Source organism: Sinocyclocheilus anshuiensis, unplaced genomic scaffold (genome assembly GCF_001515605.1).
Source record: "Sinocyclocheilus anshuiensis isolate Anshui unplaced genomic scaffold, SAMN03320099.WGS_v1.1 scaffold1114, whole genome shotgun sequence".
Classification (NCBI taxonomy): Eukaryota; Metazoa; Chordata; class Actinopteri; order Cypriniformes; family Cyprinidae; genus Sinocyclocheilus; species Sinocyclocheilus anshuiensis.
The window spans coordinates 1,287,770-1,305,651 of record NW_015540838.1 but is presented as its reverse complement, the minus strand read 5'-3'; the positions used below and the strand labels follow the sequence as shown (position 1 = coordinate 1,305,651).

The window sequence follows — 17,882 nt, the reverse complement described above, 5'->3', positions numbered from 1 at the left end:
TCAATATTTCTGTTTTTTTTTTCTCTGTTGTTATTCTGCTCACATTCAGACTGAGCAGCCAGGCCTCAGCTAGCAAGGAGAGCAATAAATAAATATCGAAATAGATACATAAATAAATTAGAGCGCAGTGCGTTCTCCTGAGCTTTCCTGTTGTTCCTGCTTTATAAAAGCTGATGGGAGGTCGATAAGCATGCGGGAACCCAGAAAAGTAGAAGTGAAACAAAATATTATTTCGCCACATTGAACATTGCGGTGTTGGATAATTAGAAAAAGCGTACAGCGGAAAAAGCCTGAGAGCTGTGTGATGTGGTACAACGTCTGTTTAAAGACAGCTGCCCTCTGTAGATGTGACATTAATGACACTGATTAACTCATGTGGTTGAAGCAAAACCAATCAAAGGAGATGCTAACAGGAAAACAACACCTGATTAAAACATCTTCACTGATATAACTTTTTACATTGCTTGACAGGCAAGCGAAGTGCAGGGAGTTGAGATGAGTGTTCAATGCGATACGTTTACGTTTTAGCAAATGCTTATACCAAAGTTATTTACAGCACAATACAGACTGATTTTACATGAACAAGTGGTCTACAGTTGCATTCAAAGCAATTTTATTGTTTTATATCCCATCCAATCACTTGGATGACTGAAAATCTTTGCAGAAATAACGAAACTGCAAACAAAAGCTACAGACGGTTCACACCAAGTCTGACATAAATACACTTATGTCAATACATTAATTGATGAGTTAAAGTAGATTTTTTAAAATATAGCATCGCTATGGTAAAATGTTTTGAAATATACCAGTTAAAGTTAAAAATACGCATTCAAAAATAATGTTTAAAAAAGTGTGCATGTTTTGGATTTGGCCTTAATTGCAGCCCTATGAATTTAGAAAGTGTGGGTATAAATCAACAAAACTGTTGTAGCGAACATAGCAGAATTAATTTGTCCACTTTTCAAAAACAGGGCTCGTTTTCCTGTAAATAGTAAACTGTAGAAAGGTAAGCCTACAGCCATTCCTTGGGAAGAGCCCTAGACATTCTAAAAGTTCCAGAACTGGAACCCAACCACTAATTATTGCCTTAAGAGAAGGTTCTTTCCAGGAATCCTACAGCATCACGTCCCCTTCCCAGCAGTGTGTCGTGCAACGCTCCAGAACTGCACAGGAAAATGCTTTAACAAAACAAAAATGAATGAATGGCGCACATGGTCACATCATTTGAACTTGAAGTAAACTTTTGAGTACACATCAATTCTTCCTGAGACCACACAGATGCTTGAATATGGACGATTCTATTAAACCTGTGTAACCGTACCAAAACCAGCCAAACAAAAACAGCCCTTACGCAAAAAAAAAGTGAAGGCATCCTTAACCTAGACCATTTCATGCAAGCGGCTGTTCATCATTTTCCGAATGTCTTTGCAAGTGCAAAAAACCTTTAAAAGAAAATTATTCACAACCAGGCTACTAGACATTCCCATAAATGTATAACATATGGGTCTACTATTTGTCTGTTGTTTATCAGAGTAAAATTTCCAAAAAATACCCAGTGTTGAGGCACTCAACAATATTGCTATAATTTAAAAAAACAGTTTAACCATCAGATGAAAATGCCCTTGACTGTACATACCAGCATTTTAAGAGCCTGGCCAGTCACAGTGAGCTAAAGACGCTGGTTTGGGTTGGCTTCGGTCCTGAGGTTTGGACCAGCTGATTTCCACTTCTGGCTAGCCGAGTGCTTACATTCAGGTCCAGACAGCCACCAGAGAAGAGGACGGCACGCCTTGCTGGACAAACGCTTCTAATCCTAAACACAGACAGGTCAGGCCCTTCTCTGAAGAGGCCGCAGAAACCCGGGGGAAGACAGTCAGTATTTCTATCCAGACAGGTGCAACAGTTGTCTGATTTATTTCCTTTCCCTGTCCCTCGTGCTCAAGGGGAGGGTCCGCCATTCTGGAATCAACCTGCCTCCTCCTCCCCTACTTCATCTAATCCACTTATGTTTCTGTAGTTTTTTCCATCGGTTGTAATTAAATAAGAAAAATCAACAAAAATCGTGAGAGTATCCTAAGTAAATCAACAATTAAATGGCAGATAGTTTTACACAAGAGACGAAATTGGCTTTATCGTTACATTAGCAATAACATAGATCATATAGGATGGGCGATCTTTTTTGGAGGCTTTTCTTAGCAGGTAGTCCTCTGGGTTAGTATACTATCTTATATAATCCATGATGGTTACTCAGTAATGACCCAGACAAGCAGTCAGCAATTCTCAATGCCCTGGTGTTGACACACCTGACTGTGCACAGGTAGGCTTCAGGAAATGATTGGCATGACCTTGAAGACTAATACTATGACAAACATCTCATACTTGCACATTTTATTGCTAAAGCAGAAGGCAAAAGTGAACGTTTTCAGATAAGAGGCCAGTTGGTGCATGTCGTTGTCTTTATCAGCCGATTTTACTTACATTTCAAAGATTATAAAACCAAACTTGTTATTCTGTTATTCAGTATGGTATTTAGACTCATTCTAGTGCACCATGACCTGAAGACCCTCAACCTCCACATGTGAAATCACTAAGATAAAAGGAATATAAAAGACCAAGCCAAGCGCTACGCTTCAGCCTAAGCGCAGCTTGTTTTCTAAAAAAGAAACCAAACATGTATGCTTGCAGGATACAGTAGGACTGAGGACTAATCACCTATAAACCTGCTGACCATTAACATTAATCTGGTTAAAAGATATAGGGAGTCTTCTTTAAGGTGTCAAAGTGTATCGGCTTTTCTCACAGCAGTGGCTGGAAATCCCCTGAAAACTAAACGCGCACTATTGCGCAAACATATATTCGTCAGGCCCGCATCTAAAATTGCACTTATTTTGTTTTTTTATATTTTTGGGCATGATGTTATAGTACATCGAGGTCCAAAATTCTGAGATTCAATAAAATTCTGAAAATCTGGGATTCAAAATCTTTTTTAAACCTGGAAATAAACTAAACAAAATTTTAGGATTAAAAAAAAAACTGTAAAACAAAAGAAACATAACAAAAAATTAATAATAAAAATATCAGATTCTTCCCTATTTAAGTAAATTTGTGACATTGAACTTCTTTGTACAAATGGTCAGATATTCGTGCTTCCATTGATGCGCAAGAAGCTCTTTGGATCATCTCAAATCATGCTGGACAATATGATCATCAGGTTTTAAACAAACATCGATCATGCAGCTAAAGTTCTCATTAAAACAAAAGAGAAAAACAAGTACTGAGACATTTGGAAGTTCATTTAAATGCAACTTTAATGTTAAGCTGATAATATAATTTGCATTAAATTAGAAAAACATTAAACAGAAGCGGTCTCATGCTTTTGGAACCCCACTGTATATAGTACATATTAGCAGGTACATTTGGACTGAAGAAATGCTATGCACACTCTACCACAACACTAATATAAACTGCAATGATGAGGCGTAAATACGATCAAACGCAAAAAAGAATTCGCCATACTTCACCATCCATTCACTAAATCCAATTTGTTAAGACCCCTCCACAACTCACTTACCCAGTCCAGCTCAATGGAAATTTAATTTCATAGATTGAACATCCCATTATCTCTTTCGGTCAGATCCTCATCTGAGTAAAGTATGGGTGAGGTGAGCGGCCCCGGAACAGAGGAGAGACGCAGCTCCTTGCAGTCCGTCGCCTTTAACAGGGTAAAAGCCCTAGATATCAGTCATAAGTGTTCTTTAAATTCATTAGCATCTTCACGCGCGGGCGTCTGAAGTGTTGGGGGGAGATCACTGTAATAAGTTTAGCTTGCCGGTTCTGGTTCCTGTGCCATCCTTGGTGTCACAGGGTAAGTGGCTGCCAGCGGATCGGTGGTTGAGTGAAGGAAGTGACCAAGAAAGTCGTGCAGATGAGGGCTTAGGTTTGTACCTGGGCATTCAGGGATGATCCGCTCCAAGGTAAGAACTCGGAGCCCTTCTTTATTCGACAACATAATCATATTCAAGTTGTGCTTGTGAACACATCTGGTGTTTTCAGTGCACACTGCACAGCACAGCAAAAGCACCCTCACATCACTCCGTTTTAGCCAGTGATGTTTTTTATGAGTATGACAGCTAGCTAGCATCCTGTGTTAGGTTGTAAGGCTCAAGAAAATGGACTGATCCAGCTATGACCTGCCTATGATGGATGAGGGCACGACCTCATATGTACGTATAGGCTGCCTTGAGAATGATATCCCAACAGTGCTGTGTAATGACCCAAATTTACCGCTTAACACCAGTGGGCATAAACCCAAGCCTCTTATACTCAAATGACTCAACCATTGGAATTCATTCGCCATTTACTGCAGGGAAAAAAAGTGTATAACTGCACAGCTACAGCTATTATGGCACATCTTCACGGCAAAAGAGGTGTTAAACAGAAAGGCAACTAAATAAGTCAAATTATCGCTAGACGCATTGGCGGTTGCTCTAAAAAAGCCTGACAGGAGCTAGGGCTAACCGAGACATTTTTAGCACGAGCCGAATGGCTAATGAGAAAAGAGAATATTGTCTTCTCTTACTCTTCTCATTAGAAGCACTGAAGCTTCCTGGAGATTCAACTATCCACAGCAGCGCATGCAGACACCGCCAACACAAACTCTCACTGCAAACACCACCGAAACTACTGCTGACACTTCAATTCAAAAAACTTGAGTGAAAAATCACCTAAAGACCCTCGGAAGACAGAAAACCTGAAGTCTCAAAGCAACAGCTAGCTTTGAAAGGCATGCTCTAGTGATTAAAGAATACTTAATAATAGATCAGAACCTCAAGGCCGGGCTTTTCAACAAGTTCTTTAGTAGAAGCGGAGATGGTCTTGACAAAAATGTGGTTCCCCAGACTCACCTGCCAGGGCTGACATCTGCTGGCTAGTTATCACCTGTGATGCATTTAGGCAGAGCGAAAACGCTGGCGGAAAAACCGTTCGCTTCAGCCACTGTTCTTAGCTCACTGCTGCACTGACCGCAGGCTCATAAGCTTCTTCAGGCTTGTGTGCCAGAGAGGAGGGAGGCCAAACGCAGCTCATGAAGATTTAATGAACACTGAATTCCTTCGTTTCCCTCACACTGATTGAAGATGGAGATGTGGAACTTGTAACACATCATTGGATGGGTTTTATTTTTTGTGGATAGCAAATATTAAGACTGTTTCAAATAATGGGAAACTTAATTATGCCGTCTCACTTAGGCCAAATTCTAAGGCTGCGCTGAATATATACTTCACAGAGATCACAATCCCAGTGTTGTGTTGACTTTATTAAAAAATACTAAAAAGTATCAACAAAAATGCTTAGTGTAATTATAAGGTAATAACCAATATTTGTGTTTAGAGTGAGTTGAGTAATTGCTTAAGTAGTTCACTAGGTTTTTGAAAGATTTCGTCCATGCTTTTTTTTAAATGCATGCAACTTATGAATATAAAAATAAACTTAAATGGCCATTTAAAGCACTAACAAAAAAAGTACTTTGATATACCATGATACTCAACGATTTTTATATGGTACTTTCAGCTACTGAAATGGTCCCACCATAGTGCAGCCATAGATTGGCTATCAATGTTTTTATCATTCAACAGCTGGGGAAAAAAAATCATTCTGAATGCTATTGTTTAGCTGTGTTGTTAGCATTATAGCTGTAGAGTGGACTTCCCTATTCTTGTAGAATTAAAACGATTATTAAAACTTCATAGTTATCATCCTTGATGTGAACGGCCCTTTAGCCTATGGTGACCAAGTACTCTCTTGCTTTCCACAGTCTTTAACAAGAGCTACAACCAAAATAGAATTGTGTATGCGGTTAAGGTACATGCTGAAATATTAAAGGTGTTAATTTAACTTTAACACAAAGGAAACGAATCAGGTGGCCACTCAAACCGTTCTGAGATCTACGGCATCAAGAAAGTTGCCATGACTGCAAATACCTCATCGACAATATCACTTTTTGGTTCATAAGAAGGCCTCGTGTTTATTTCTGTGTGTGTATCCTGTGGGCTCACAAGCATGGGTATTTTGTTGGCACATCCTGTGTGTGTCTGTAGCGTCTGCCAGAAAAGTAAATGAGTGTATTTGTGTGTGATAGAGGGTACGTGTGTGTCAAAATAAGGAGCTATGAGGGTAAAGACCTAAGGGGTGTTAAAATCTCTTTGGTGCTATACAGATGTTTGATATGGCTAGCCCCTTTCCAGCAGATTATGGTTGATGTATCAATCCCTGGCACTGGGATTGGCACTCAACTTTTTGCCCACCCACACACTCACACATATATACACACACACAACAAATTCTCACCTCTTTCTCATGATAGTGTAATGCAGCTCTTCCTGCTTGATGTCTGCATGATCTCCGCTGGCCCGCTCGCTGCCCTCACTGTCGTCACTGCTGAAAACGGAGGCCAGCTCCTTTTTGGGCACCCGTGTTGGCGGCAAGGGGATGGCGCGTTTCTCTGCCAGTCGCCCACGGTTCTGCAGGAGCACAGAGGGGACAGACAGACTGAGACTCTGGGAACAGCCTTCTCTGATTTTACTGGCTTGAGCTGCGGTACAGAGAAATGGCTAATGTTCCCGATCTGTCATATGCTGGTTGAGGTTTCAGTTCTCTTTAGGCTGATAAAACACATTCTGAATGGATTACAGTCATATTCATTATGTGTTTTCACATTTGCATTCATGTAATTTGATTCATGAAAGGCTAGAGTTTTCGGTACATACACAGACTTAAAGCAATGTGAATTCATAACTTACCCAACAGATACACCATACTCTGCAAAAGTTAATAGTGTAAAAACATAAATAAATAAATACAACAAAAAATACATAAATAAATAAACTATTTATTTTATTTTATTATTATTTTTACATTATTACCAGTTAATCCTAAATTATAATATTCTAAATCAAGGTATGTCATCACATTTAAGGAACCCGGGATCCATGGTTTCAAAAGGACTGAAAATCCCTGTTTTTACACTAAATTCCAGCAAATTGTCATTCTAGTTTCTCCTGCTGTCATATGACCTACACAGATCAGCCTCATTGCTCAGATCAGCCTCATTTGAATTATGAATCTCAAATGATGAATCATAGGTCACAAACCATGAGGAAGTAATGACAGAAAGAAGGAAATGCACAACACGCTGAACTCCCTAAATAACAGCAAAACTCAGTCAGAGAGAGCCATGCAGAGGGAAAGACCATTGATCCACGAGACCAGTGATGGAGGATGGATGAGTGAACGAGACGTGATAGTGATTCCTTCTCTTCCTCTTTCCCTCAATCCGCATCAGACATCTAAAGACAGCGAAGGATGAAGGGGATGAGAGGCCCTCAGGGTTTAGTGTGTGAAGCTGGGCGACCTTTAATGTGACCTGAAGGGGTCAGTGCAGATTTCTGTGCTTCTATCTCTATCCATGAGTGAACAGAGAGCAGAGAGGGAGAAAGAGAGGATTTGAAGGGAAAAAGAGAAGATTAAGAAAGTGAAGGGAAAAAAAGCGGAAAAAAGAGACTAAACAGATTGCAAAAACAGTATGGAAAAGAGGGGTACGCTGTCGCATCATAAACATAATATATGTGACCATATATTTATTCAGCACCAGTCGTGCTGCTTGTGACTGAGAGATACACATGGGAAAAGCTCTGGAAACTTAAATAAAAGCACATTTATAGATGCCCAAAAATACGTTTACATGTGTACATGTAACCATACATTTACTTATTGTGTGTGACTCAAATTATAAAAACCATGTCAATTTTATTTTAAATATTAGCCTAAATGAAGCACTTTTCCCAAAATGCAAACTGTGTCAGTGACTAGTGGGGGTATGTCTCAACGTCCTCCCGGAAAGCCCCCGTCCAGCCCCCTCGCTTTATTCGGCGTAACTGACGCAGAACCGGGGGCGGCTGCGCACTATTTCCGGTAACACTTCCGCACAGAGGGAGTCAGGGAGGGTGCTTCAAAACAAAAACATAAAAAACCTGGGCTTCAATTCCCGCCTACATGTACATACACACACACATTCACACCATCACACACACTCTGTCACTCAGGCATGGAAAAATATTGAATATGAATTTCCTCTAAGCAGCATTTCTATGAATAAGTCCGCCCACACATAATGTCTGCCCTTTAATGAGATGCGCTATATATACATTTGTACAAACACACACACACACACACACACACACACACGCAAATATAAAATCACACATGTAAACCCGAAGTGAGTAATCAGCTTGGTTGGGGTTTCTGTCTTACGTCCCATAAAACTCATGAGCTGAGACGCCTCGAACTTATGAGAGATGTTCTCACAGTCTCCTCATGGAAAAGACCTCACAAGAGGGAGCAAGAAAACAGCAAAATTACAGCACAGTAAAGCTGCCCTTAGATAAGCCATAACAAGCCAGGAGAAAACTTTGCTCAAAGTTATATTGGTCTGTAACAAGCAAATATAAAAAAGACACACACTGTGACCTCTGGCTGAAGATGAAGAATATATATGTTACTGTGCAAAAGTTTGGAGTCAGTAAGATTTAAAGTGACAGTTTAAGATTACAAAAGATTTCTATTCAAAAAAGAAAAATGCTGTTCTTTTGAATTTTCTTTTCATCGAGATTCCTGAAAAAAAGAATGTGTCATGTTTTTCACAAAAAATATTAAGTAGCACAACTGTTTTAAAAATTGATGATAATAATAATAATAATAATAATAATAATAATACATTTTTCTTGAGCAGCAAATCAGCATTTTAAAATGATTTCTGAAAACTTGTGTGACACTGAAGATTGAAGTGATAGCTGATAAATCAATGATAAATCAAGCTTTGCCATAACATGAATAAATTACATTTCGAAATATATTAAATAGAAAACAATTATTTTAAATTGTAATAATATTACAGTATTACTGTTTTTTTACTGTATTTTTTATCAAATAAGTGAATAAACAAACTTACCGACCCTAAACTTTTGAACGGTAGTTTAGCTTCTTCCTGAAAAACTTACTACAGTGTAGCCCCAGTCAAACTAGACCAGGGCCTGAACTAGACTTTGAGCGCCATTGACTTTCATTCATATGCATTTGAATATGGGAGACAGGAAACACAAGTTCATGCGAAGAAATTTTGTGTTCCACTGCATACAAAAGTTAAAGTTTGGCGAGCTCTGGCCTGCAAATTTATATGACAAGAAGATGCATGACCAAAAGAGGATCTTCTGTAAATGCCACAGACAAACCTCCTGACTGAAATCAAGTGTTGTTGGGAACTTTAATAAATGGTATATTTACACAATTAGAATGTAATATTACTATTTTATAATTAAAAACAGCGAAGAGCATGACATCAGATCCTATTTGCATCCAATTTCACACGCTCAAAGTCTAAATGTGACCGCAATAAGGTTCGAGAGCCAATTGTAAAATTACTAAATAATAAAAATATTAAAAGACACAACTTTTCATTAAACATTATTTTCTTTTCCAACTTCATGAACACTAGAAAACACAGTCCCTTTCCAGTATACTAAGTTTAATAGTTGGTTTCTAAGGTGATGAGCAGTAATATGGTGAACAGGTGTTTCACATCATAGCTGTTACCACATCGTGCATTTTAAACTAGAACGCTGTAGTGACTAATCAGCAAGCGGGACCGGATCTATCCGGTGTATCATCTGCCGTATAATGTGTTTCAGTCTACTTCTGAGTTCTGAAGGCATCCTCACATTTTTTATTGTTGGCTCAGACAGTAAGGATGATATGGAAAAGCCGAGAGACGTTTTCTTGGCGCTGTATTTTCTGAAAGGTGTGCTGGCCTTCTGCTAAGGTACACACACACATACACACACACACACACACACACATTTGCACACAGCAGTAGCATCTCATGACATTCCTGCAGCTGTGGCCCGCTCCCCCAGCACTGTCCCCGGGGGACGAATGCCTAATGAGTCACACGTCTGTCTGCTCTAACTTGTGTGTGTGTGTGTGTGTGTGTGTGTGTGTGTGTGTGTGTGTGTCTGTGTGTGTGTGTGTGTGTCTGTGTGTGTGCTGCAAACACACAGCGTAAGGTTTATAGGCAGCGTAAGTGTGGAGGCGGGACACTGGGCAGACTTGGCACAAGCTGGGGGTGGGGGCATGTGGGTTGGTGTGGCGGGGTTTAATGTGCCCACGTAAATCTATTGGCACATTCGTTAATTCAGAGAAGGAAATTATATATACTTTGTGCACACTCCTTCTTGCCACAAATTTGCCACAGAGTTCAGTTACATCCACGTGATGGGATCTAATCAACTTTTTTCATGTATGCAGTTGGCAAACACTGGCAAAAAAACTTCCTTTCACGAAACCAAATTATAAAAGTTTTTAAAACTACACTGTTTTATTTTGTTGCCAGTGCTACAACAGTTATGGAGTAAGTTATATGGTAAGTAAGAGAGAGCTGAAGGGCAGTGTGCTTCTTGCCACAAATTTGCCACAGAGTTCAGTTACATCCACGTGATGGGATCTAATCAACTTTTTTCGTGTATACAGCTGGCAAACACTGGCAAACAACTTCCTTTCACCAAACCAAATTATAAAAGCTTTCAAAACTACACTGTTTTGTTTTGTTGCCAGTGCTTCAATAGTTATGGAAGTAAGTTATATTGTAAGTAAGAAAGAGCTGAAGGGCAGTGTGCTTCTCATCCGCACCCAGAACAACCCCCCCGACCCATAGGGTGAGCGGGCTGTGTCAGCCCAGTGAAGCATTTCCCGGCGCGGGGAGGTCAGTGGCAGTCCAGCCATGCGTGCCAAGATTTCTCTGCCTGCATTTGGATCCCCCTCCCTTAAAAAAAGACAGCCACAGGAGACCTTTATGGATAGGTACTGACTCCAACTCACTCCCAAGAGTCCAAGCTGGAACTGAGAATGTATGAATGAAAAGTGGAGAAGTGAAATGTATAGGCCACAATTAATATAAAGTAAGCCGAAGCTTAAAAATAAAGTTTACAATGAAATTCATAAGGGTTATTTTACATGTATTTTTTTTATTAAATATTTATACACTACTGTTCAAAAGTTTGGGGTTAGTAAGATGATACGATTTGAAAGTTTTTGAAAAAGTATTTTATGCTCAAAAATACAATAAAAACTGTAAAATTGTGAAATATTACTACAATTGAATATAACTGCTTTCAATTTTTATATATTTTAAAATAATTTATTCCTGTGATGGCAAAGCTGAAGACTGGAGTAATGGCTGCTGCTGTCACATGATCCTTCAGAAATCATGCTCAAGAAACATTTCTTATTTTTTATCAATATTGAAAACAGTTGCAAGGCTTAATATTTTTGTGGAAACTGTGATACATTTTTTTCCTGAGGATTTTTTGATGAATAGAAGATTCAGAAGAACATTATTTATTTGAAACGGAATTCTTTTGTAACGTTATAAATGTCTTATAAACTGTCTTATAAACATTATAAACTGTCAGTTTTGATTTAATGGAGTGCAAAGTTAACATTAAGTAACTTTAAGTAACATTTTAGACATAATATAATAATAACATTTTAGACATAATATTGTTTTGTCTATGTTTTGTATCGCAAAACAAAGCCAAAGCAGGATCAACTGATAAGTGTTGCTGAGCAGTGCAGAGACTGAAAGTCAGTCTAGAATGCAGCAAACACAAAAAAGTGGAGTGATGCAAACAGTGAAAAGCCCCCATGCTTGGGACAAAATATCTGCACACTTGAAATGCTGTTTAGCCAATCAGATTTGAGGACAGTGTAAAAGGTGTAAAAAAAGAATTAAAGGGGTCATATGATGCTTTTTTAAAGATCATTATCCTGATTAATACCTCCATAGCATCTGAAAAATATATGACAGTTTAGGATGTGCACAAACTAAATTAGTTGAAACTAACGTCTCACCTGTCACTAGTGGAAGATATTAGTGTGCTTTCAAATGCTCATCAGCGCAATCACCATTTGAAGCAAAAATGGCTAATAAAATCAACAGAAAAAGCCTGTTGTGAGTTTGGTGCGATTTTCTAGTGGGCTCTAATTTGCTTTAATTCATGAATGCAACACACTGCAGAGACTGCCTGGCTGCTCGCTGCTGTCCTGAGGAGGGATCCTGCCGTTGCCATAGCAGCATAGCCTCGGCTCCATGTGAGGGATACAAACACTCCGCTACACAAACCCTTGTACGGCGCACAGACACGCGCACACATCGTGTCTAACCCCCCACAGCGAGGGAGCTGTTGTGAGACTGTGTGGCATCAGCCCCCATTCCTGCCCGTACCCAGCCCTCCAGCAACACTCTGTCAAATGAGCGTTTAAATGACTCTGTCAAATGAGCGTTGGTCTATGCTAACAAACCTCACCTAATACCATGCGCTCCACAGCAAAAACATCACTGTCTAATTACGCTGCCATTAAAGCAGCTCTAGCGAATTTGAATCGCACAGTCAACACCTCAATTACTTGCGTAAACAAGCACTTTTTACTTCCTTTTTAATTCTATTTTTATTAAATATTTATTTATTTGTGGAAAATACTTTGTCATGTAAAGTATAAGTATGTTTATTTCAAATTTCTTAAATATTAATTAAAATAAATACAATTATATCGGCTTTATATCGGCCATCGGCCACCCTGCTTTCCAAGATATCGGCATCGGCATTGGCTGTCAAAAAACCATTCATCAGTCGACCACTACTTTTTATCACATCATCCCACAGAAGAGTGGAAGATCTGAAATAAAAGAATGATACCTCATTAAAGGGAAAATTCACCTAAAAATGACATTCTGTCTTTATTTATTCACTATAATGTCGTTCCAAACCTGTATGACTTCAGTTCTTCTGTGGAAGTCAACAGAAGATATTCTGAGAAATGTCTTAGTGTTTTATGTCCATACAGTGTAGGACAATGCAAGTGTTTGAGTATCAACATTCTTCAAAACATCTTCTTTCGTGGTTCACAGAAGAAAGTCAGTCATACTGGTTTGAAATGACATGAGGGTAAATGATGACAGAATTTTTGAGTAAACTGTCCCTTTAAAGTCAGCATGAAATGAAAATTCACTTTTGTATATGTATATTATACATAATTTTTACCGATTCGTCCATGCATGCTTTTCATTTATAATTTTTTTTGACCTTGTCAAAATGTCATAATTGATCTTCCAATGAAACTCTGGACTTCTCTCTGGTGACATATGCAGGACTTCTCCAATCATTTGGCCTGCTTAAACCCCGCCCCTTTCTTACAATCGACTGCAAAGTCAAATTCATTTTTGAGGGCAACAGCCACATCTTAAAATCCAATCAACAACTGACGAATAAACTGATAATCCTTTACACTTGGACGTATGTCACAATACGGAAGAAAAGATCTGTCGCTATTTGCACTTCATTACGACTTTAAACACTTCTTTCCATACAACACTCCAAAAAAGTCTAATCACAAGCTTTGTAGAAAGGAATGTTATCCATGAATATCAACTTAAATTTCAGTAATCTATAGAAACATGTTTCCCTCAATTATTTTTTATTTGGTCACTATGGTCTACTGTTGCATTAAAGTGCTGCAAGATCTTCAAAAATGTCTTTGCATTCCACAGGAAAAATAACAGCATGCATGTTTGGAACGACATGAGGGTGAGTAAATAATGACAGAATTTTCATTTTTGGGAGAACTATTCCATCCACGTCCAGTTTCTTCTTGCCTCCGAAGGCTGTGTACCAGCCGTGCAATGAATACATCAACAACTGCTGAGATTGTTCTCTTTGAAGGACCAACTCTAAAATGTTTAGACTGCGACATCACCATCTTCCATGTTTTTTAACCAGCCTTGTTCCCAACCCCCCAGTGACAACTTTTTCTTGACCCGGGACGCAGCGGGGGGAAGCCCAGATTCTAAGAGATATTTACGAGACGGAGCGGAGTGTAATTTCCTGCCAGCCTCCACTAGTTCCGCTGAAAAAACGGGAAAGGAAGCACATTTCCCCTGGGAGACAACAGCCAGGCCGACTGAATGACTCTGACTCTTAAAGGAACAACAACACACAATCATTCAATCATCTGTCCGCACAGAAACATGCAAACAATGGTTCTATGTCATCAAGCATGCTTCATTAGGATAAATCTACATATAATTAATTAGCAGGAAGACAATAAACCACAACAGCTCAAAGGTCCACAGTCACATATCGCACCTAAGCTAGGTGTTATGATGAACTCATAACTAGGGCTGAACGATTAATTGCATTTTCAACCGCAGAGGCTGCGATTACACTCGGTCACGTGACACGCGAGAGTAAAGAGGTGTGTTCGATTTGAAGATCAATCGGTGTATGACATCAAAGTACGGCGAGAGAAAGCATAAGGAGACGTCAGCTCTCGCAGTACTTTGATGACACACACCGATCAGTCTAAGCAGCGCTGCTTCAAGTCGAGCACATTTAAGCACAGCAAACGAAACTGAAAGCATAACGAAACCGCACTACTCGTTTGAGCTCGTTTGTAGAAGAGCATGGTTCATACTCGCCGCATCAGCAGGAGAGCGAAGGAGCGCAGCAAAAATGATGAAAATATTGAGGAAACGATGGATGGTTTTCATGCTAAAGTAAAGTAAAAGACCGCTTCTTAAACCAAAGATGGACATGTTGGTATTCTTGTGGGGGAAAAAAAACATGCAAGCACTGTCAGCATGTGGTGTAGGCTATGCCATGCCTCATCTTATTCGTTTTTGTTAAATGTTATGTAAACTGTAGCCTACTGTTTTACTGTTGTTGTGCTTTTTAATTAAGAATATCAATGAATCCATCTTTTGTTTTAGTCTTAAAAAGTGAAAGGTATAGATGTAAGCAAAACAGACAATTAGCTTTTCTTGTAAAACGTGACAACAAGATCGCAAATTCAAAAGCGAAAGCATCAGAAGCCTGCAGCTTATAACATAGCAAAAGAGGAACTCCTGTTCACAAAATTTAAATCACAAATAATACTACTAATGAAAAAGAACAGGTTGAATGTTAACCTCTTTCGTTTCCATATAACTACAGGTGCATCTCAATAAATTAGAATGTCATGGAAAAGATTTTGGAATGAGCCAAAATCATCACAATTAAAAGAACCAAAGACTTAAACTACTTCACTTTGAATTACCTAAAGTAGTGTGGTAAAGCAACAGATTGTTTTTATATTTCTGCAATCTACTTTAGTTTGTGTGATTTGTTACTGACTTTTATATTAATGTTTACGCCAGGCTTATTTGTCAGTGCTTTATGTTGTCATAATTATTACATGCTTACAAGGTTGTAAGTTACAAAGTTCAACAAATCAGTCAATATACTAATGTGACTGTAGTTGTTAAATAAAAATGGCATTCATATCAATTCATGCATCACCTAATTTCATCGTAACATATAGGCCTTGCCTACAGAAAAGAACATTTATGTTTAATCTATCTAATATTGTGTTGGTCATACTATACAATGATTTATAGCTTGTCTTTGTTGAATAATACAGAACATAAAGAGCTTTAAAAAATAATTGCATATTAAATCGCAATATTGGTCAAAAAAAAATCGCAATTAGATTATTTTCCAAAATCGTTCAGCCCTACTCATAACCTTGAAAATAAAACTTTTCACCATAGTGCAGGTTTGCCTCTGATATAGCTGTTGAGGGTCGAAACTGTTAAAAATGCAGGTACTGAGTAATTAGAGTAACAAACAGCACTGAGCTGTTTAGAATGTCTCTCGAATGATTCAAAGACTAGATTGGTCAGAGACAACACACACCAGCACAAAGCATGTTGCCATTTTCATTTGCATAGGGCATGATAGGACCTGTTGTTTTGTACAAGTTCTTGTTTTTACATTTAATCTCGCAAGATCTGTGGATGTTAATTCATAAAAGATACACTCAAACAGAAGGAGTCACATTCTCGCTAAATACATTACATAGTTCATTTACTGAAGTCACTGATAAACACATTCTGTAACGAAATTGACTCCCCATTTTCAGGGCTCACAACCGAATTGAGAGTGAGTTTGTTGATATGCAACAGCAGACATGTCATCACATCACTGATGTGAGGCATGGACTTCACAAGAATTTTATGTCAACTGAAAGCCACCATGTTAGCAAATACAGTGGTAAATTTCAAATGCTAAAGAAAAAGCAGTAAGTATATGATTTATTGTTCACACTCTTCCTTTAACTCCTCCTGCAAACAAATTATTGCACCAACTTGCTGAAATGAAAAAATGACATCAGTAACGTAAGATATAAGGTGCAGGTCAACCATTTAAGAGCACTTCTTTAGAAGTATTCAAACTACTGTTAGAAAGCATGAACAAGTTATTGATAAACTCTGTGTACAGTGAAAGGGAAAGTGTGTGTAGATTAAAAATCCTGAGTGAAAGTAATACCGATGTGTTAATTATATTCTCAACATTTAATATTTCTTTCACACGGAAGCATTAACGTGTGAAGATTTATATAGTGTGAAAGTGAGTGTTTTTAAGAGGAAGTGTGTATGCACAGTGTTTATCTTGTTGTAGAGTTAAAGGAGTCATCATACCTACTTTCTACTATCCCAACTCTGTACACCATCTGTTGTTCCCTTGAAAAGTGTAATTACTGTGGCTCTTTTAATGTTACTCTGTTTATTTGCGCAACATTGACTCCAACCAATCAAGTGTGTTTGGGACATGGCTACCTGTTTGGAAGACCAATGGCGGGCAAGTAAAGTGTTTAGGAAAGCTGTTTCCAAACAGTTATTTTTTTCCTTAAAGACGAAGTGTGTAATTTTTGTGCCACTAGCTGCAGCAAAGTGAATTTGGAGCCACTAAACAAAATTCTGCAATTCCGTCTGGTACCACTAGTGGTGCTAAACTTGCAAATTTCATCTTCAAAGGGGTCATATGATGCGATTTCAGTTTTTCCTTTCTCTTTGGAGTGTTACAAGCTCTTGGTGCATAAAGAAGATCTGTAAAGTTGCAAAGACTAAAATCTCAAATCCAAAGAGATATTCTTTATAAAAGTTAAGAGTCAGCCACACCTACCTAAAACGGCTCGTTCTAACATGCCCCCACATATCTACCTCACGATGTGGGAAGATTTGCATAACGCCGCCCAAATGTTCACGCAAAGTAAGAAGGTTTCTCTGATCACAAATGCAGACAGGGTTTTATGTTTACGCGGCGTGATGCAATGCAACGCAACGCGTAAAAAGACAGTATAAGTCATTAGAATCATTAATTATGTCCCCACTGGATGCAACAAATGCCTCGTTTATAATGGGTTTTAATGTTTTTGTCTCGTCGCTCCGGCCGGGACACGGCATCGACAGTATGGTGAGGGGCGTAACATTTCCGTCTCACACGAGGTATTCGGCCAATCACAACGCACTGGATAGCTGGCCAATCACAGCACACCTCGCTTTTTCAGACCGATGAGCTTTGTAAAAATCGACGCGTTTCAGAAAGGCGGGGCATAGAGGAGAAACAATAATGTACAGTATGTGGAAAATAATGTGTTTTTTAACTTTAAACCGCATAAACACATTTCATTACACCAAATACACAAAATAATGTTCTTTTTAGCAGCATCATATGACCCCTTTAAGGGAGAAACCAAAGGAAGGCCAAAGACACAGAACGTCCACATCTTCAAAAAGCAGAAGCATAAAGCAAAATGGGGGAATGAGAGGATATGAAACTAATTAAAAGCATCAACAACAAATGAACGAACTACAAACCCGGATATTACTCAAACAGAATAGAAAAGTGGGCCATTAGATTTAAAAATAACTGTGATAGTTCATAATCACTTGTATGGCA

General features: G+C 38.7%; 1 protein-coding gene across 4 annotated transcripts in view; it reads right to left on the bottom strand.

The window, feature by feature from the left end:
• The window catches only part of samd11 (sterile alpha motif domain containing 11), an 81,626-nt gene that overhangs the window by 39,712 nt on the left and 24,032 nt on the right, over nt 1-17,882 (bottom strand). For all 4 annotated transcript variants that reach the window (XM_016484744.1, XM_016484745.1, XM_016484743.1 and 1 more), the window contains exon 3: nt 6,346-6,518. In XM_016484744.1, the coding sequence (XP_016340230.1) occupies nt 6,346-6,518 (173 nt within the window). The remainder of the gene's footprint in view (nt 1-6,345; nt 6,519-17,882) is intronic.